We start from the raw sequence: 19,146 nt of genomic DNA, 5'->3' as shown, positions 1-19,146 counted from the left end.
TATGTATTAGCTTGATCATAATGTCAAAATTATTATTATTGTTGTTATTATTATAATCTTTAAGTACATATTACATCTGCGACTGGCAAACAAATGTTGATTTCAAGTAACGTTACCGGAAACAAATCTTTGCCGATATCAGGAAGTGATGTTTCATTTCTGGGGCGGGAATGTCCTGAGGTAGTCTGTTAAGTGGCAAAGTACCGTAGTTCATAGTCAATAAAAATCTGCGATCCTGCATCAGTATAGCGTTAATGTAAAGAATTGTGTTTGCCAAATGACTGATCAGGTCTTAGAGCTGCAGATTACAGTGAGTATTTGAGCTGATTGTGAGGGTTCTTAGTCATCCACGTTGTAGTAATTCTACTAGTTGAATCATAGCTACTGGAACTCAAACAGTACAGTTGCAATAGTTCAACTACCAGAATTTGAGCTGATTGTTCAGTGTTGTGTCACTAAAGCAGCTACAAGTACACGACGCAATAATTTAGAGGAGACATCATTGCATCATTGGTGTGACGCAGATCAATAGTTAGTAAAATGTCCTCATGGATTATTCTTCTCTGAATAAAATCGTTTCCTCCAGATTTAAAGGAAATGAGCCTCCCTCTTTCAAATCTCCTGCTGTGCTGCAGAGGGCTGGAGAATGACAGAGCAACAGAGAGGAAGGTAGTCACACACCTACACACACTACGATTCACTTTCTCCTGAGTGAAACCAAGTTTAAACAGGTGGAGCTGTTATTTTTACATCTCCAGAAAGCAGCTGATCAGTTTCGAAGGCTGATTCGATCTCCAGAGGTCATGCAGGAGTTGGATCGTACCTCTGGATGCAAAACAAAAGGTTCCAATCAGCTCACATGGGATGCTGTTTTCAGGTAATCTGCAATCTGTGTGAATTGTTTAGATTTATCTTTTAGTTTCACAGTTTCACAATTTATGCAGAGTCACCTCTGTCATTGGCCATTAACCAGTGTGCAACTGATATCACAGCAATGTTTATTTTCTTGTCCCACTTCTGCATCAGATTTCTGCAGCGTTACATCCAGAGAGAGACAGAAAGCATGCAGTCCAGTAAATCCAACGTGACGGCATCTACGCTGACCACGCGGCAGAAAAAGATGGCCGAAATGTGCAGCTTAATTAAATACTTCATTCGATGTGCTAACAAACGTAAGTGCACAGTGAAATTATTACACCACATCTAGATGATGTCCTGATTATATGGACTTCATTTGTGTAGAAAAGTGCCAGTTGTCTGAACGAGCGTTTTGAACGTCACTGCAGGTGGGCCATGTTTAAAGTGCAGTGAGCTGCTGAAACACATGACGGAGGTCATGCAGAGTTCATACAGCTGTGCAGCTTATGGAGAAGACTACAGCAGTTTGCTTGTGAAGGACATCCTGTCTGTACGCAAATACTGGTGTGACATAGCTCCACGACAGTGGCACAGTCAGTGAGATGTTGCTCTACATTTCATAGAAATAACAACTGTCAATATTCAGGAACCCAAATATCCTGATATGGATCCTCTGACTTGGCCTTTTTATTTCTGTGATCCATAGATCTCTTGGAATTATATTGTCACTTATTCGTCTCTCCATCCAAGCCTGTTAACCTTGTTTTGGTGAGCAGAGTCATCCACATGCTGGTGCAAGGCTGCTGCATGCAAACTGAAGGATTCCACAACACACTGTTCAGCTTCTTCTCTAAAGTCCTGCTGGCCAAGTAAAAGCCTTGAATGCTCTGCAACATTGAAGGGTAATTGTGCACTGGTTAAATATTATGTCCATGTCTTCCTCAGGCAGGAGAAACATTTAACTGTTTTGGAACATCTGGTCTCTGCTCTGAATATCTTTGTAAGATCGGTGGCCATGAACCATCGGATGAGGGTGTGTTACTTGGGAGAGTTGCTGGTGCCAGCTTTGTTATGTATCTGGGCAGATATGAGACCCAGTCTGGCTCTGAAAGAGGGCATTTTGGAGTTTTTTAACCTGCAGATTTGTGCTCACCATCCCAAAGGGGCCAGGACACAGGAGACAGGTGAAATGTTCCTTCTTCAGTCCTTTAAACCTCCATTTTAGACCATGACATGAATTGCAGATTCATTATCTTACCTCAGCTGTGATTGTCTACAAACACGACTGTACACAGAGAGAATAATTGTGATCTGAGAAACCTTTAAATCATTATAAATACAGAAATATATAAACAAAGGAATTTAAAATGCTCAGTGTCCAGAATGGAGTGTTACCCTTAAGGGAATTATAAATATTCTCATAATTGCTCATACATTTATTATTACTGTTCAAAGTCGCAAAGAAATCAGAAGCTGATGGTTTTTATATTTGCTGTATTTCAGGTGCTTATGCTGAGGACTGGAGCAGGTGGAGGAGTCTGCTGTACAGCCTGTACGATGCTTTAATAGGAGAAATCAGCCAGATAGGCAGCCGAGGGAAATACGTCACAGGAAGCAGACACATAGCTGTGAAGGAGAATCTTATCCAGCTCACAGCTCACATCTGTCATCAGGTGAACCTGAAGCAAAGGCGTAGCAACATTGTGAATCTTTGTGTGTGTGAACTGATCTCATCTTTGCTGTGTCTGGACGTAGCTGTTCAGTGACAGTAGTGACCCCCGGGGGTTAGAGGTGACCCAGGGATCCTGCAGAGGATCAGCCAGCAAACGCCGGCGCATTGAACTGGGCTGGGAGGTCCTCCGGGAACACCTGCAGCCTCAGCATAGTGACTTTGATCTAATTCCATGGTAAGAACTAATTAACACACAAATATGTTAAAAGCAAGAATTCAGGCTGAGTGCTATAAATATCTTTATTCTTTTATTTGCAGCTCAATTTATTTAGTTAGACTTAGATTTTAACCTTATCTGGACTTGGTAGAGCCTTGACTATGCAAGCATTCACTGTAACCGACTGCTTTTGGGGCACAATTCATTAACCGACCATTTAGAGGTCCTGATTATTCATGCATCTTGGGGCAACTTTGTCAGATTGTTGTTCAGGACATGCTCCACATCTTCACTCTTGTTGCCTCCAGTCAAAATGTCACACTGCAGCCTGTTTGAGTGTCATTTCCGATCCAAATGCAACAAAGGCAGCAACATCATTCTGCACAGTTTTCCAGGTGACAGCAAACAGAGGAGAACGTAGGAAAGTTTAAGTACACATGGTGGACTCGGTCTGTCTCGGACTTTGCCTCGACAGCAATCTCACGAGAGTCGAATGTCTTTAGAGTCGGGGTTCCCTTTCCAAACTACCAGAGTCAAGATAACAGCCAGCATGAAAGTAAATTATTATCAGTTGACTAGCACCGGTGTAAGATATATTAACTTTTGTGACATCCAATAATATTTTGTGATCAAACACTTCTATTAATGTGACTTAAAAAATAAATAAATAATCAAGTAATTAATTGAAATCAAAGTGAGAAAAGACTGAATCTTGAGTTAAAATTTATAATTATGTTTTTCCCCCTTAAAATAGCTGAAATCTATCGATTTACATCAGTTTTTTGGTCATCTGAAGAGTGTCTGCCTTCACTTGTCCCTTCAGGCTGCAGATCACAGCAGTCTTGACCTCCACACATCCTTCTATGTTACCTGATCGGGAGCTGCTCCTCCTGTTGGCGTCACTTTACCAGCTGCTGGCAGAACAAAAGAGGGGTGAGAGGGGGCCGTATGTGCTGCGCTGTTTGAAGGGGTTGGCCCGATGTCAGACCAACTATCCCAACAAAGCCCAAGTCCACAGGAGCGAGCTGAGCAGGCTGTGGGCTCGGGTATGTGCATTGGCCCTGAGAGGGGTCAGCTCACCTCAGAGCGAAGCCCTCAGCCTGGATCTTCTGAGAGTTGTTGTCCACGGTGGTCTAATCAGTGTGGACAGGGAACTGTGGATGCTGTTTTCTGGATCAGTGTGTAAACCATCACTGTGAGTCTCCAGCACGTGTCTCTGTAATTTTGAAGTTGACAATAACTGTACCAATGTGCATTTGGTCCCTGATCTTTATGTCCACAGAGCTGCTGCTCTCTGTCTTGCCCAAGCCCTTGTAAAGTGTCCACTCCCTAAAAGCATTGCTTCACCGTCAGACTGCAGATATGTGGGCCTCACTGATAGAATTGCATCTCCTAACCTGAAGGAGACTCTCATAGCCTGGCTGCTGATGACGGATCAGAGTGATGAGATGGAGGAGAACTCCAAACCGCATCCCATCATCTGCAGGTTATTTAGAAAACAATGATTTATTTCATATTGAAGCATCCCAGCTGATCATTTTAATTGTTCATTGTTCATTTGCTGTAAAGTGCTTTTTGCTCTGACCTTGGGGGTTTTCTGAAGATTCTTGTGTTTCACTGTGCAGGGACTTTCCTTATGATCTGATTGCAAACATCCTGGTGTCCCTGACTATGAAGGACACAGGAACCGTCCTCAGGTTTCTGATGGGTTCCGACGAAGTAGAAAGGTGAGAGGAATAACCCACATGGCCTCACTCCTCACACCTCCTTACTGTCTCACCACTCCATCAGTTTTTGCCTTCGATGCTTAATGCTGTTGTTTATGATGGAAGTCAACACATCTTTTCTTTTCAAAGTTCCTTTTATCAAGAGCAACATTCCCCTGATGGCAAAACCAACTTGGAAGAGATGGAGTTGTTGTTCCTGCAGTTCAGCTTCAACACACTGCCCACCACTGTGGGAGGGACTCATGAGAAGGAGCCACTGGTTTCATCTGGAGGCCAGTTCACAGCTGCTCCTCACCTCAGAAACAAGCTGGAGGAATTGATGCTTTTAGTTGCTGATAACCTGCTGCTCTTCTACGTTCCTGATGTGAGCAGATGTTAAGACTTTCATCCTGCCCATGTTTGCGTATGTGTGTGTGCTGACTATGGTGTTTTCTCCCCCCACAGGCTCCTTCCACCCCTCCTGAGTGTCTGGTACGCTGTGTTGGTCTTCTAACAGGTGTTCTTGCAGCTTACATTTCCACTGGGGTTATGAGTGAGAAGGAAGCCTGCTGCTCTCAGATCTTCAGTAAAGCCAAGGTTTCTGATTCATCTTGATCTATGTGAATATGCATCATCTTATCTGAGCATGTGTCAGTATTTCAGCTTCTTTTTCTTGTTGCAGGTGCTTCTGCAGGAACTGAGCAGTTTTGTTTTTGCTGCTAAAATGAAGATGACAGAAAAAGGAAGCATGAATCCGCTGAGATCTGTCATGAAGCTGTGCACTCAGTCATCCAGCAGGAATGAGAAGGTGAAATTGTTTTACAGCTGTGCTCATCTTGGAGGTGATCTTCATTACAAACTCACACAAAGAGTTGGATGAATTGTTTCTATGATACTTTTAAAGCAGCCATATCACTTTTTAAACAGCCTTCCAGCTGTTTTAGATCTGTTTTACGGACCTGTTGGATCATTTTTTTCCCTTCCTTGTACAGGACAAAGTTTTTCTCGTCTCCTCCCGTTTGTTTGTTCTGCTCCTGCCAGCCAGTCTCCTCAGTGATCTGGCTGATATCACCAAACTCCTTGTGAGTGAGCAACAGGTTGATCAGATTGAACAACTATTGTAGAATCACTGCTCAGCTGCTCTTCTCTCCAGTCAAGCAGTGTTTCTGGGAAAGTTACTGTCACGGATGACAACGATTGTATGAGGGAAGACTGGGACTTGTCCAGAACACAAAATGAAAAGATTGATCTGTTTGATGAGGGGATTGACGTCCATAGTGGATCCAGCAATTCTAATGGGGCCACTGGGCAGAAAATGGACAACAGCGACAGCATGTGTGGCCCAGGTATTCAGAAGTTACTTTTATTTCTTTAAGTTCAGTGCTAACTTGCTAGAATGGTCACTGATCATCCTCTTTTCTTCCTGCAGGTGCCAAAAGTCTGTTGTCAGAGGACCATTTGGCCCAACAGGACCTGCTTTTCCTGGCAGTTTTGGACTTCCTGTGTGAATGTGGTTCTGTCCAGCCCATCCATGGTTTGCTTTTCAAACCGCAGGAGGTGCGGCAGAGGCTGTTGCTTCTGTTGAAGCAGGTGGACTTCAGCAAAGCTCTCCATCTCAGCATGGTGGGTGTCATCTATGCGGGGGCCCAGCCACTGTGGCCAGGGAGCAGCTGTTAAACTCTCCACTCTGTATGTCTGTCTTTTAGTATCTCGTCCTGCTGAAGAAGCTTCCCACTGAACACTCTCTGGCACCAGAAGAATTTGACGCATTACTTCATCCTCTTGCGTATGGAGACTTTTTTTTTTCCATTTTCCTGTGATTGTTTCCATTCCATCTGAATTTCAGATCAAATATCTCTTGTTGTTCTGTCTACACAGTGACCTGTGTTCTGACTACCATCAGGATCAGGACATCTGTGCTGCTGTGCTGCTGGGTTTGTTACCATCCATCAGGAGTCTTGGGGAATCCCATCACCCTCCCGAAGAAATGAGACATGTGCAAGGGTCGCTGCTTCAAGTAGTGTCTGGATTCTGGTCAGTGCCACAAGAGTTGTCATGGGGACAAGGGATGCTAATATTAGTTATCAGCACTAAAACAATGAACTGACATCTACAACTCACAGCTGAACTGGTCTCGTCACACTCAGAATTGTGGGTAATTCTGCCACCTTATCATTGTGCAGAAGAAAACACTTGAGGAAACTCCAGCCTGTGCTAAACAAAGTTGCACATCTGGCTCTATAGCTTGTGTCACCACTCATTACAGACCCCTTTTCTGTGCCTGTCCTGTTCACAGCTACCTGAGCCAAACTGGGAAGTGTGTGGCAGCCGTACGTGTGGCGTTAGTGCAATGTCTGGTGGCTCTGCTGGAGGTAAGAGTTCTTGTTTCCTCTTTGAGTGGGAGAATAACTGAGGAGAATTTAATTCACTTTTACTGTGACATTACAAATATATCTAAAATTTCAGATAGTTTTAAGAGGGAAAAGGCCTGAATAACCAAACCTTGACCTAGTTTATGTTTTTCCAGATACTGAGAACGTGATTCCAGTGTTATCACATTTAACTAGTGTAGACTTTTACTGATGTTCTGATTTCTTATGTATGATGAATCTCAACACTGGCAGGCAGACCCGAGGTGTAATTGGGCCATTTTGAGCCTGAAGGACCATGATGGCACAGAAAATGACATTCCAGTGTCAGCCATCCTATCATCTCACCTTGCAGATGCCCACCATCAGGTCCGCATGCTGGTAGCCACATCAGTGGAGCGGTACGCCGAGCATGGCAGCACACACAAGGAGCTAAAATCTTTAAGTTGATAAAAGAGTGAAAAGCTTGAATTTAGTTTCCAATACTAAAATGCTGTGACTGTGATCTGAGGGTCACTGTTGTTCACCTTTATGTCCAGGTTATTCCTGGAGGTTCAGCCCAATGATCCAGATCAGAGGAGGATGCTGCCACTTAAAAGGCAGCAGGAAGCCTTTGAAAGTATTTACCTGAAGGCTCAGGAAGGGATGAAGTTCCTGGTGAGTCTGTTAGTGGAGGAAAAGTCCATTAAAATGTTTGACTTCTCCAAAACATTTTCTCTCTGACAGACAAACTGCTCCTCTGAGGACCAGCAGGATGAGTCCTTTAACCGCAAAGCTGCCTTGTTGAAGAGCCTGTCTGTTGTGCTGTGCTGTAGTCCAGTCTGTGAAAAACAGGCTCTCTTTGCCCTGTTCCAGTCCTACAAGGAGAACAACATCGAAGAGCAGCTTATTAAAAAGGTTGAACTTGAACTCCATGCGGGATGGAAAAGAAGACATTCTATGTGCATCCTCTGACGTGTGTGTGTTTGTGTGTTTGTGTGTGTGTGTGTGTATGTGTGACAGATACTGGGCAGTGTGTGTAGAGTGTTGGGCTACAGCAGCGTGAAATCATTGGTCACCTCTCATCTCTACTACTTGGTAGCTGAATGGCTTGCGCAGAGACTGTCAGATGACCGCTACACTCTGGGATCTTTTCCTTACACTGTCCTTGACCAGGAAACAGTCAGAGACTTCTACAGGTGAGCCAGCTGGTTAGATATGTTGCTTTGGGACATGTTAAATTCTCCACTATGTTCCAGTCAGGTGATGATCGTGTCTGGGTGTCTATATTCCCACCTTCTGTTGTCTGTTACTGAAGGTCTTCGTACCAGGTCCTCATACCTCACCTGGTCTTTCTGGATGACTTTGAGCAGGTTAAGTCTATCGGCAGGTGTCTAGAGAGGGACTGGAAAGATTTACTGGCTGACTGTTTCCCCAAAATCATGGTGAACATACTGCCGTACTTCGCCCTGTGTGGCCAGGATGCATTGGTTGCACAGCAGCGAGAGAAGGCCCACAGAGTGTACGATCTGCTGAAAGATAGCAGCTATTTGGGAAAACAGGTATCAGTGCTTGATCTTTCCCTTTCTTATTTGTTACAAATGTTTGTTTGTATATGCTAATGGTTTGTTGCTAGTCGTCACTGCTCCTCAAACCTCGTAGTGCCAGTAGGTCTAGTAGCTCTAGTAGATCCAGTAAGTTGAGCAGGGCCAGTAGGTCCAGTAGGTTGGTTAGGGTCAGTAAAGCCAGTAGGGCCAGCTCATTTATCAAGAGTCCCCAAACAGAATAGACACAGAGTAATAATTATGCTGGAAAATTACTTTAATTATCAGTAGTACTTTTAACTTCAAATACCTGATGACCTTTAAAATAATGGCAATTGTATACATCACTTTGACATTTGAGTGTGAGTGTGTCTGTACAGACATTCTTTCAGTGCTGGAAAGCTGATCCCAATGTTTTCACCTGTGTCTTCAGGAAATGGACAACCTGATCCACAGTAACTTGGCAGATATTGTGGTGGAACTGTTAATGACTCTGTATGAAGGAGGTGGACCTGAAGGTTCCACAGGAGATCTGAAACAATTCGTAGGGTAACCAACTAATTTAATTCAGCCTTATGTTAATCTTATCTGTGCACATCACCTGACTAAATAATATTTCACAGGGAATTAGACCCAGCACCAAATCCACCATTTTTTAGCTCCTATGTGATCAAGGCAACCCTGGACTACCTCAGCAAATGTCACAGCGCCAATCACAAGTCCCTGGTAGCCATTCTCTCCAAAACTCCGGTGAGAGATTTGAGTTGGCCTCTGTTCAGACCCCAATGGTGACCAATTACTTTACAGCAGTAGCTTTCTTTTCTACTTTGCATGTGACTCTGCTTCCCTACTTGTTGGCCGGGCCATAGATCTCTATCCAGAGGATCCTGCTGGCTGTGTGTGATAGAGCGGCAGAAACCACCAACCGCTACGAACGCCATCGCATCCTCCTGGTGTATCACCTGTTTGTTAACTTGCTGCTCATAGAGGTGAAGGACGGCCTGGGAGGAGCCTGGGCCTTCGTCCTGAGAGACGTCATTTACACACTCATTCACCACATCAACAGCAAGTAGGTGCACGCAGGTGTAGTCTCAGATGCCCAACGGCTGCCATCCGAATCACAAACATGTCTCTTCTCCCCAGCCCGCTTCACTCTGATGAGGTTTCCAACAGAAGTATCTGTCTGTGCTGTGACCTGTTGACCTCTGTGTGCCGTGCAGCACTGCAGTTCTGTGATGATGCTGTAGACTGTCACCTACAGGTCATTGTGGGGACTCTGGTGGTTCAGGTGACCAGCCGGCCCCCTCCCATCTCACAGCAGGTATGACTTCTGTAATTGTGCATTTTCATTTAGATCTATGGCTAATTTAATGATATATTGAATTGCAATCAAAACATTAACACTTATTTATTCAGGATGGTCACCACTGACATTAAAAGTCTCTTTGCCAAGGTTAGACTTCACTTTAACTCAATGTGTAAAAGAGTAATTCTGGAACAGCTTTTTCTGAAAATTATACTTCCGTGTGCACTATTTCATATTCGATGGAGGCAGGGGGGGCCCGCTAGACTTGACAATAGGAAACAATGGATCCCAGTTCTGACATAGAGGAAAGTTTAAATACAAACAATTGCAGACCTACATCTGTGAGCAGAGAGAGATCAGTGGGACAATTCAGTCCAGAGGACAGAGACTGAGCTCTGGAGCCAGGACCGCCAGGGAAGAGCAGCACCACTGTTATATACTTTAGCTAAGGACAACCTCTGTAATACTGTGCTCACATCTCAATGCCATAATTTATCAGGCAATAACCACTAGGACAGATCCTTTAATACCATCAGGACTATTAAAACTGACCAATAACAGAGACAACTGTGCTGCTCTCATCCTGGTTAATATCCCTCCAGCTGCTCTACAACAACCCTACTGACTCCACCTACTCTACACACTCATCCCCGCAGCTCCAGCAAGCTCCTGTAACTCCCTCTGTGACCTAAAATGACACCGTTGTATTTTTTTGCACTGTTCAAAACTAAAAATTCGCATTTTACTTCTGAATTGGTGATTTTAAGACGAGATTAGAAGTGTAAAAACCTGCAATATGCACTTTAACAGAGGAGGCAATGGCCCCAAGTGTTTCAGTTAAATCTCAGCATAATGTCACATACACACTGGTGATGCTGAAGGAAAGAAGATTCTATATTGATTAGATCTATTGCTCTGCCTCTCCTGTAGATGCTCCGTCTGCTGCAGTTCCTCATCGTAGAAAATCAACAGAAGCTGAAGGAGGTCATCAGCAGGTTGGAGCCTTTTCCAAACCTCCCTGTGTTCACAGAGCTGCGATCTGTACAGAACCAGCTCAAATACAGCACAGGGACCTTTACGCTGACGCAGGTAAAATGTATAATCTGCCTCCACAGTCAACCCACAGCTGGAAACTTCTGATGTCAAGAAAAAACTGTGTTTCTTAAAGGAGGTGGACCACTTCCTGTCAGTCACCTCCTGTAGTTCATTACTTCTGACCAGACTGGAGGGCCTGAAGCAGCTGACCAGGCAGCTCCATGGCAACAAGGGGCAGATCAAAGAGCTTCTCAGAGAATGCCACAGTACGATTCCAACCATGTAAAAATGTTCAAACCCCCTTAATATAACCTGTAAACAAAATCAGAGCCTGTGTCCTTGCTGTCCCTGTAGCTGAGCATGCTAACAGCGTGCTGGTGAAGCTTGTGCTCAGCCTACTGCAGCTCTGTAAATTGGCCATCCGCCAGCCTGGAGGAGCTGACATTCTCGGTACGAATGATAAAACCCACAAAACCTTTTCACTGCTCTACGTTAATGTTGAACCCTTTGAGCAGAGGCGGTGGGCAGCTGTCTGGGAGAACTGGGACCTGTGGATTTCTCAACCATTGCCCTGCTTCATAGCAGAGACCCCCTCTATGAGAAGTCTGTCAGTCTCTTCACCTCCACCGAGCTGCAGCAGTTTTATATCATCCTCAATTGCATGAATGATGCACTCACACAGCCTGGGTACAATGCACTAAGTACTTCCTGTTTTTAGGAAATTGTGTTATATAAACTACATATTTATACTTTGTGCACATTTATAGAGATTTTCTAACTGTAAGCTCGTGTTTCTCCCATGTGACCTTTGGTTTACAGCATTGAAGTGAGGAAGGCTGCTGCTCTGTGTGTGAAGAACATCCTCGCTGCTCAATCTGGAGTCAATTTCTGGGAGCAGCACAAACAGAACCGAGACCCCATGCTGACCTACCTTAATCCCTTTAGAAAGGCCAAGAAGAAGGTGGCCGAAAGATGCTTTTGTTTGGCACCAACACATCAAGTAGAACACTCTCACCAGTGACCGTTGTCTTTAGGTGGAAATAGTCAGTGTCGAGGAGAGCTCGGAGGCCAGGAAGAAGCTGGAGAATCCCACGTTATGGTTCGCTGAGGCAGGCAGCCACGGATCCTGGCTGAAAGCTCTGAGCACTGTCCTGCTGGACAGTGGGGGGGTCAAGAGTGAAGCTCTGCTGCTGTCACGGCCATTGTGTATGGTGAGAACATGGATGCCATCTCAGATAGGGCCGCAACAGCAGTTGAAAATGAGTCAGGCTCACCTTGTCAAAAATATAGAATTACTCCTTTTGGCTTCACAGCTCTGACCTCTCTCCTGCCCCTCCAGGTGTGGGTGGACTGCTGTCAGAGGCTGTTGCCCCTTATCATTCACTCCATCCTTCAGCAGGATTCTGATGGTTCCTGGAGAGAGTTGCTCTCTTCTCACATTCAGGAGTTCTTCCGTTGTTGTTGCCGTGCTCAGGCCTCCAATCGCTCCACTGCTGGAGTGCCTCCCAACTGTGACGCTGGTAAGTCGGGTGCTGGTGGGTTTAATCAGGCGCCTGCACCCTGAAGGTAAATCAAAATGACATCACAAGACATAAATTTGCAATAATGGTTTTCTTTTCTGCAGAGTCGGATGCTGCCAGTCAGAGCCTGCCGGACCAGAACTCTCTACGCACAATGTTGGCTGTTATTGACTATCTGAGACACCAGCAGTACCCAGTGTCCACTGAGAGGTTTGCAGTGTGTCTGTGATAATTTATGTGGTGGCAGATTTTGAGGGTCTCAGCATGTGTCAATTCATCTTTCCCTTAATTTCTTCATATGGTAGCAGGTCCCCTGGAACTGTGTGTGATTCCAACTTCTGGTTGGAGCTGAACTATCTGGAGGTGGCCAAAGCTGCTCAGTCGTGCTCGGCACATTTCACCGCCCTGCTGTACACGGAAATCTATGTGGACAAGCTCAAAGCTAACATGGAGGACCATTACAGGTGAGTGCCACCTCAGTCTTTTCGAACGGTCTTTAGTGAACGGGATGAGCAACACTCTGAATCTTGCAGCTCCAAGTCGAGAGCAACACGCAGACTCACTTTTGATGACACCAGTCAGGCCTTCACCATCTCCAACCTGACTAAGAAGAGTGTGGAAGACACCAACATTAGCGTGCAGGTCAGCTTCGCACAGCAGATGTTATTTTATTTTCATTCTCTCCTATAAATGTTTAAAAGGTACATTAAAAGATCCTGTCTGGGTAGGAACTGCTGTTCGAGGTCTATCGGAGCATTGGAGAACCTGATAGCTTGTACGGGTGCGGTGGCGAGATGATGACCAGTCCACTGACCAGGTGGTTATTCTGTAGTCAGTTTACCTGCACATCTGCTCAGGGTCTTTATTAATAACTTGGTTGTGCTGCTTTGTAGGATTAGGACCTATGAACATGAGGCTTTGTGGGGGAAGGCCCTGACGTCCTACGACCTTCACACCTCACTGCCCGAGGTCACCCGGCAAGTCGGGCTTGTAGAGGTAAAAGACATGTGTGTCCTGCCTGTGTATAGCGCTCAAAATTAGTCATGCGCTTTGGTCCCTCTCACCAACAGGGCCTGCAGAAATTTGGCCTGAACAGCATCCTAACCACCTACATGAAAGGTCTGGAAAGTGAAGGGGTGGAATATGGATCAGAGCTGAGAGAGCTCCGCTTCCAGGCTGCCTGGAGGAACACTCAGTGGGACTGTGAGCTGCCAGAGAGGTGAGCCACTGCTGCATCCCAGCACAGCAGCATTGTCAGGCTCACCTTTTCACCTCCAATATTGTTCTTCATCAGGAACAAAACCCAGGCCGGCTTCCACGAATCAGTCTTCTGTTCCCTGCAAGCTCTGAGGGACAAAGAGTTTAGTGTGTTTGATAAAACCATGCAGAAGGCTAGGTAGGTTAACCTCTGATGAAAGTTTACAGTTATACTTTTCTTGTAATAGCTCAAATTTCCACCTTGTCTCTGATGCCTGCAGGACTACGCTGGTGGAGGAACTGTGTACAGGAAGTCTTGAGGCAGTGTCCTCCTTCTACCCTGCTCTCAGGAACCTTCAGACCATCCAGCAGCTGGAGAACATCAAACAGCTCTTTTCCAAGCCCTTCTCAGATGTGCATCTGCTAGACGTTTGCACCCAGTGGCGGCAGCAGTCCCAGCTGCTGAGTGACAGCGACTTTACACTAGTGGAGCCCATCATGGCTGCACTCTCTGTGGCCCTACACACCCTGATGACCAAGGTGGAAGACCCTGACAGCAAGCAGTACCTCAGCTCCGTGCTCACTGACCATCTCATGGACCTCTGTCAGCTGGCTCGCAAAGCTGGGAACACAAAGGTGTGTGCACGTGTTTGTGTTTTTGAAAGTTAAATGTAAAATTTCTTAAGTATTTCTGCGCTTTCTCCCAGCTGGCAGAGCGTGCAGTCTTCCAGATGAAAGAGCAGTGTTCAGGGAGATCTTGTGTGTTAACTCCTGTGTCCTCATGGCAACTAGAGGAAGCCCAAGTATTCTGGGCCAAGGGTGAGCAGGAAGTGGCTCTGGGTCTGCTGAGACGGATGATAAATAACATGGAGGAAGTGGTGAGATTTAGTGTGTTCTGTTCAGACTTGACCAATCTATGACTGTGCCACTCACCCCTCTTCTTCCTGTTCTTCATCATCTAAATGTTACCGAGCTGTTCAGTCAGTGTCCTTGCTTTGGTGGTCAGGTGGACATAAATCCTGTGGTGGTGCCAGTCTACACCGAGAGCCTCCGGCTGTGTGGTAATTGGCTGGCAGAGACATGCCTGGAAAGTCCTGGAGTAATCCTGGAAAACTACCTGGAGAGGGTATAAATCAGCTGATGTCTGGTGCTGCTTTGATACTTTGTGCACATTTTTTTTCTAACATTCAAGACCAAATCGTGGGTGATATAGCCATATCCTTGTATCGGGCTTTTAGATTTCCATTCATCTGTCTTGGGGGGCAAATCAGCAACTCATTGCAGGGCTCATATACAAATACAAACAACCATTCACCCACACATCCTGAAGCTAGTGTGTTATCATAGTGACTTGATTAAACTATGGCTTGAATGTCCATATATTTATTGACATTATTTTCTAATTTCTTAGGCTGTGGAAGTGATCACGAAGGAATCAAGATCTCCTCAGGACACCAGACTGCTGAACCAACGAACCGAGGCCTTCCTGGCTCTGGCACGCTTCTCTGACATGCAGTACCAGATCATTGACAAGTACATGAACTCCTCAGAGTTTGAAAACAAGCAGGCACTGCTGAAGAAGGCCAAAGAGGAAGTGGACTTGATACGGGAGCATAAATTTGTCAGCAACAGGTCAGCAGGAATTCTGAATCCAAAATGAGTTTCCCCAAAGCCTTGTGGTCTTTGAAGAGGAGTCAAACCTGAGAAGGTCTTGTTTTTGAATCACAGGTACACCACAAAGGTGCAGAAAGAGCTGGAGCTCGATGAGAAGGCATTGTCCAACCTGCAGGCAGACAAACAGCGCTTCCTCTGTAAGGCAGTGGAGAACTACATCCAGTGTCTGGAAGAGGGAGAAGAACATGACACCTGGGTTTTCCGCCTTGCTTCGCTCTGGCTGGAGAACGGCGACGTCAACGCTGTAAATGCCATAATGAAGGTTAGCGGCTCATGTTCATGTGCTTGAAACACATCATCCCCTGATGGCAGGTTGTAATATCAAGGTCATCGCGGCTTTAATTGTCTTTGCTACTTTTCAGAAAGGTGTGAAGAAGATCCCCTCCCACAAGTTTCTGCCTCTGATGTATCAGCTAGCCGCTAGGATGGGGACGAAGATGGTGTCTGGGATGGCCAAGGACATGGGCTTTCACAGTGTCCTCTACAATGTAATGATAAGACAGTCTTTTTTCAAACTAAAGCATAGCCTGCTGGTTCACCTGTCCGTCCGTTCCCCACAGCTGATGTGTAGAGTGTGTACGGAGCACCCTCACCACACACTCTTCATCATCTTTGCCCTGGTGAATGCCAACAAAGACAAGGTCTTCTGCACGACAACTGTGTCGAAGGGTGTCCCCTGGCAATCATCTCCACTCGACCTGGTGAGGATTTCATTACAATACCCTGATTGATAATGAGTCTAAAGAATGAAAGAAGGTTAAGACAATTTGAGTTTAAAGTGGTTTGACTCTAAAGGACTTGAGGCTTCAGCTCTGTCCCGAAAGCAGTTCTATCCCCTGCATGACGTTGATGTCCATCTGTCATAGGAGCGCTCGGAAAAAGCACAGATGATCATCAATGCGGTCAAGAAGAAGAGAAGCCAGCTGGTCCAAGGAATTGAGCGTCTGTGTGATGCCTACATCACTCTGGCCTACATGGATGCCAGCAGGCACAAAACTGAGAAGAGTCAGTGATCCTTTTATGTTATTGTTCCATTGATTTGTCTTCTGATCTTAACTCATAGTTTCCTAAAGATTCCAGCCTCTCTTGTAGTAACACCATCATTTAGTTGAGATGTAAAGGAGTAAAAAACATTAGATTAGTGATTCAAAATATGGAGCTGGTTATTAAGGTACTAAACTTAATCCTAGGGGCGATTCCCATCCCTGCTGATCAGCCAATCATGCAGATTAAAGACCTGGACCAGGTCGTCATCCCCACAATGGAGCTGAAGGTGAAGATCAATTAATGCATTTCTTCCATTTTCATGATTTTTTTCCACCTGGGAGGTGTGAGCTGACTGACAGGACTGGCTCATTACATTTGACCAGGTGGATCCATCTGGTCACTATGACAACTTGGTAACGGTCAGGTCATTCATGCCTCACTATCACCTGGCTGGGGGAGTCAACCTGCCGAAGATCATCGACTGTGTGGGCTCTGACGGTAAAAGCAGGAGACAGCTGGTGAAGGTGGGTGTTCTGCTCAGTTCCTTTGGTTCTCTGGTTGGAGAACGAAGGAATACTTTCCTGTTCGTCTTTCCTTTGAAGCTGCTGCTGTCACTTGTGATTAATCTGATCCGAGCAAAGAGGATAATCAATTTACACTTCAGTTCTTTTCCTTTTCAATTCAACAGTTAATAATTAATCTGTTTTTTGTGCTGGGACAGATGGAAAGTTTGTCACATTACAAATTGCAATGTCTGGAAACAAGGACTTTTTTTCTGTTGTTTACCAGAACTCTTGTTGGCTAATAATTTACAGCTTTGATGCTGAGCCTCATGGTGAAACCACCTCTGTGATTTGCTGTTCCTGTTCCACATCAGCAGAATCCTTATTGTTTCTGCTGATGTGATGCATTAGAGAGCATCTAATAAGACTCCAGCAGTACAGAAGCTTTTGATGATGCTGTGTTGGTGGTATTTATGTGAACATGAACATGAGGCAGATGCTGCTGTACACATGGCTCACAGCTGCTGTTCCAGCTCCCACATTTTCTCACTCATGTTTCCCTCTCGGCGTTAACAGGGGAAGGATGACTTGCGGCAGGATGCGGTGATGCAGCAGGTCTTCAGCATGTGCTCCATGCTGCTCCAGCGCAACACAGACACTCGCAAGAGGAAGCTGAACATCAGGCGATACAAGGTTCTTCCATTTGTTCTCCATCAGAAACAGAACAAAGGATCAAGATCTGGAGGTGAAGGCCTCGTTTCAACCTTTGCCTTGTTCCACAGGTGGTGCCGTTCTCACAGAGGAGCGGTGTTTTGGAGTGGTGTTCTGGAACGGTGCCCATTGGGCAGTTCCTGGTGGACCCAGATCATGGAGCCCATAAGCGTTTCAGACCTCAGGACTGGACCAACCTCAACTGCCGGCGGAAGATGGCGGTAGAGCTGTTGCTTCCTCGCAGACTTCTAAGGCCCATTTGTGTGTTACAGTTCTGCTGTCACTCATCACAGGCTGCAAATCAGGGATTTGATGAGAAGCTCCAGGCCTACAGTGAGGTGTGTAAGAACTTCAGGCCCATCTTCAGGTACTTCTGCATGGAACGCTTCCTGGACCCCGCAGTATGGATGGAAAAACGGCTGGCCTACACTCGCAGCGTAGCCACCTCCTCTATAGGTACAGACAGAAACACTGGTCGAATCTCTCAACATTTTTCAGGCCTTCAAAACATTTTGGAAAGTGAAGTCAGGGAAACATTTATGTTCATGTATCTACACCAGAGTCTCTGTCTGGGATTTCTGTCAGAAACGGCTGGTTGAGCTCTAGCAGCAGAGCACCAAACAGCAGAGCACCAAACACCATCTTTGTTGTCCACAGTTGGCTATATTGTGGGTCTGGGTGACAGACACATCCAGAACATTCTGATCGACGAGCAGACCGCTGAACTGGTACACATTGATTTAGGTACGGCTCCTTAACATGTTTCATCACATCAACAACCATCCTAACATACTAAAATGCCTTCATCATCACGCTCATAGGTGTGGCCTTTGAGCAGGGGAAGACCCTCCCCACCCCTGAGACCGTCCCCTTCAGACTGTCCAGAGACATCGTTGACGGCATGGGCATCACCGGCGTTGAGGGCGTTTTCAGGAGGTGAAGTTGATCCTCGGGCTTGATGACCCATATCAGAAAGTTGTGATGGACGAGTTGGCCTGATCAGAGTTTTACTTGTTTTTGTGTCTCCTCTGTCCAGATGTTGTGAGAAGACATTGGAGGTGATGAGGAATTCTCAGGAAGCTCTGCTGACAATTGTGGAGGTATGAAGGCAAGGCCCAGCTCCTCTACACAAACTCTGTCCCTCACTTGCCTGTGGTTCTGTTCAGGTGCTGCTCTATGACCCTCTATTCGACTGGACCATGAACCCCCTGAAGGCCTTCTACCTGCAGCGCGATGAACAGCAGGAGCTCAACGCAACCCTCGGCTCCACAATGGGGGGTGAAAACATGGACAACCAGCGTAAATTCAGGTGTGGTGATTCGCAAAATACATGACTTTTCATTCTGGATCTTCACATTTTCATTCCAAGGCTCTTTGTCCCACAGCGACAGTCAGAGCTTCAACAAAGTGGCGGAGAGGGTTCTGCTGAGGCTGCAGGAGAAGCTGAAGGGAGTGGAGGAAGGCACGGTGCTGAGCATCGGGGGGCAGGTCAACCTGCTGATCCAACAGGCCATGGACCCAAGGAACCTCAGCAGATTGTTCCCAGGCTGGCAGGCCTGGGTGTAGACCACAGAGGAGGTGTCACCTCCTGACTTAAAGTCATCAATCTTCAATGCAAAAGGCCTTAAGGTCCCTGAGGAAGCACCAAGACATCTCTGGTTTCCTCAGTGAGATGAGATCTTTTTTCATTCTTCAGCTGTGACATTATGAATGTTTTCAGCACTGCTGTTCAAAGGCATCGTGAAGAGCTTCATATGATATAAAGTACAAATGTCTGTAAGAACCCTCTTCGTGCTCTGCACACCAACACAAAATAAAGGCTTTTGTCCTGAAAGCGCAGCTTTGTTTCTTTAGTTGAAATTTAACTC

The 19,146-nt window shown here is 45.8% G+C and overlaps 1 protein-coding gene across 2 annotated transcripts; it reads left to right on the top strand.

Annotated features, from left to right (window-relative positions):
• Positions 1–150: 150 nt before the first annotated feature.
• On the top strand, positions 151–19,112 carry atm (ATM serine/threonine kinase). Of its 2 annotated transcripts, none has more exons than XM_029843462.1 (62): positions 151–310; positions 587–669; positions 759–877; positions 1,027–1,172; positions 1,287–1,451; positions 1,565–1,727; positions 1,804–2,042; positions 2,362–2,531; positions 2,614–2,765; positions 3,571–3,942; positions 4,030–4,233; positions 4,373–4,474; positions 4,604–4,838; positions 4,919–5,050; positions 5,136–5,261; positions 5,446–5,535; positions 5,607–5,799; positions 5,883–6,076; positions 6,160–6,239; positions 6,332–6,487; positions 6,750–6,825; positions 7,078–7,223; positions 7,362–7,479; positions 7,549–7,719; positions 7,825–8,000; positions 8,120–8,363; positions 8,779–8,894; positions 8,969–9,095; positions 9,215–9,414; positions 9,489–9,666; positions 10,582–10,740; positions 10,820–10,952; positions 11,041–11,136; positions 11,202–11,373; positions 11,506–11,647; positions 11,721–11,897; positions 12,026–12,206; positions 12,311–12,416; positions 12,515–12,670; positions 12,740–12,848; positions 12,935–13,023; positions 13,100–13,202; positions 13,277–13,425; positions 13,501–13,602; positions 13,685–14,039; positions 14,111–14,281; positions 14,410–14,529; positions 14,815–15,035; positions 15,132–15,339; positions 15,440–15,565; positions 15,638–15,778; positions 15,944–16,082; positions 16,268–16,350; positions 16,448–16,588; positions 17,144–17,260; positions 17,350–17,499; positions 17,572–17,734; positions 17,936–18,022; positions 18,100–18,214; positions 18,315–18,378; positions 18,445–18,587; positions 18,664–19,112. In XM_029843462.1, exons 2-62 carry the CDS (start codon positions 598–600, stop codon positions 18,842–18,844), a joined length of 9,261 nt encoding a protein of 3,086 aa, XP_029699322.1. In that variant the 5' UTR covers positions 151–310; positions 587–597; the 3' UTR covers positions 18,845–19,112. The 2 variants fall into 2 exon arrangements, with proteins under 2 accessions (XP_029699322.1, XP_029699321.1); XM_029843461.1 differs by having other exon boundaries at positions 12,512–12,670.
• Positions 19,113–19,146: the final 34 nt, after the last annotated feature.

Source organism: Takifugu rubripes, chromosome 11 (genome assembly GCF_901000725.2).
Source record: "Takifugu rubripes chromosome 11, fTakRub1.2, whole genome shotgun sequence".
NCBI classification, from domain to species: Eukaryota; Metazoa; Chordata; class Actinopteri; order Tetraodontiformes; family Tetraodontidae; genus Takifugu; species Takifugu rubripes.
The sequence above is the reverse complement of the archived record's forward strand: the minus strand, read 5'-3'. Positions and strand labels throughout refer to the sequence as shown.

What these genes read in the sequence shown, in the direction of transcription:
- atm (XM_029843461.1), top strand. Translation starts at nt 598, where the DNA reads ATGAGCCTCCCTCTTTCAAATCTCCTGCTGTGCTGCAGAGGGCTGGAG. An exon ending in GGCCAGGACACAGGAGACAG is followed by an intron (nt 2,043 to 2,361) that starts GTGAAATGTTCC and finishes GCTGTATTTCAG; the next exon opens with GTGCTTATGCTGAGGACTGG. An exon ending in CATCCAGCAGGAATGAGAAG is followed by an intron (nt 5,262 to 5,445) that starts GTGAAATTGTTT and finishes TTCCTTGTACAG; the next exon opens with GACAAAGTTTTTCTCGTCTC.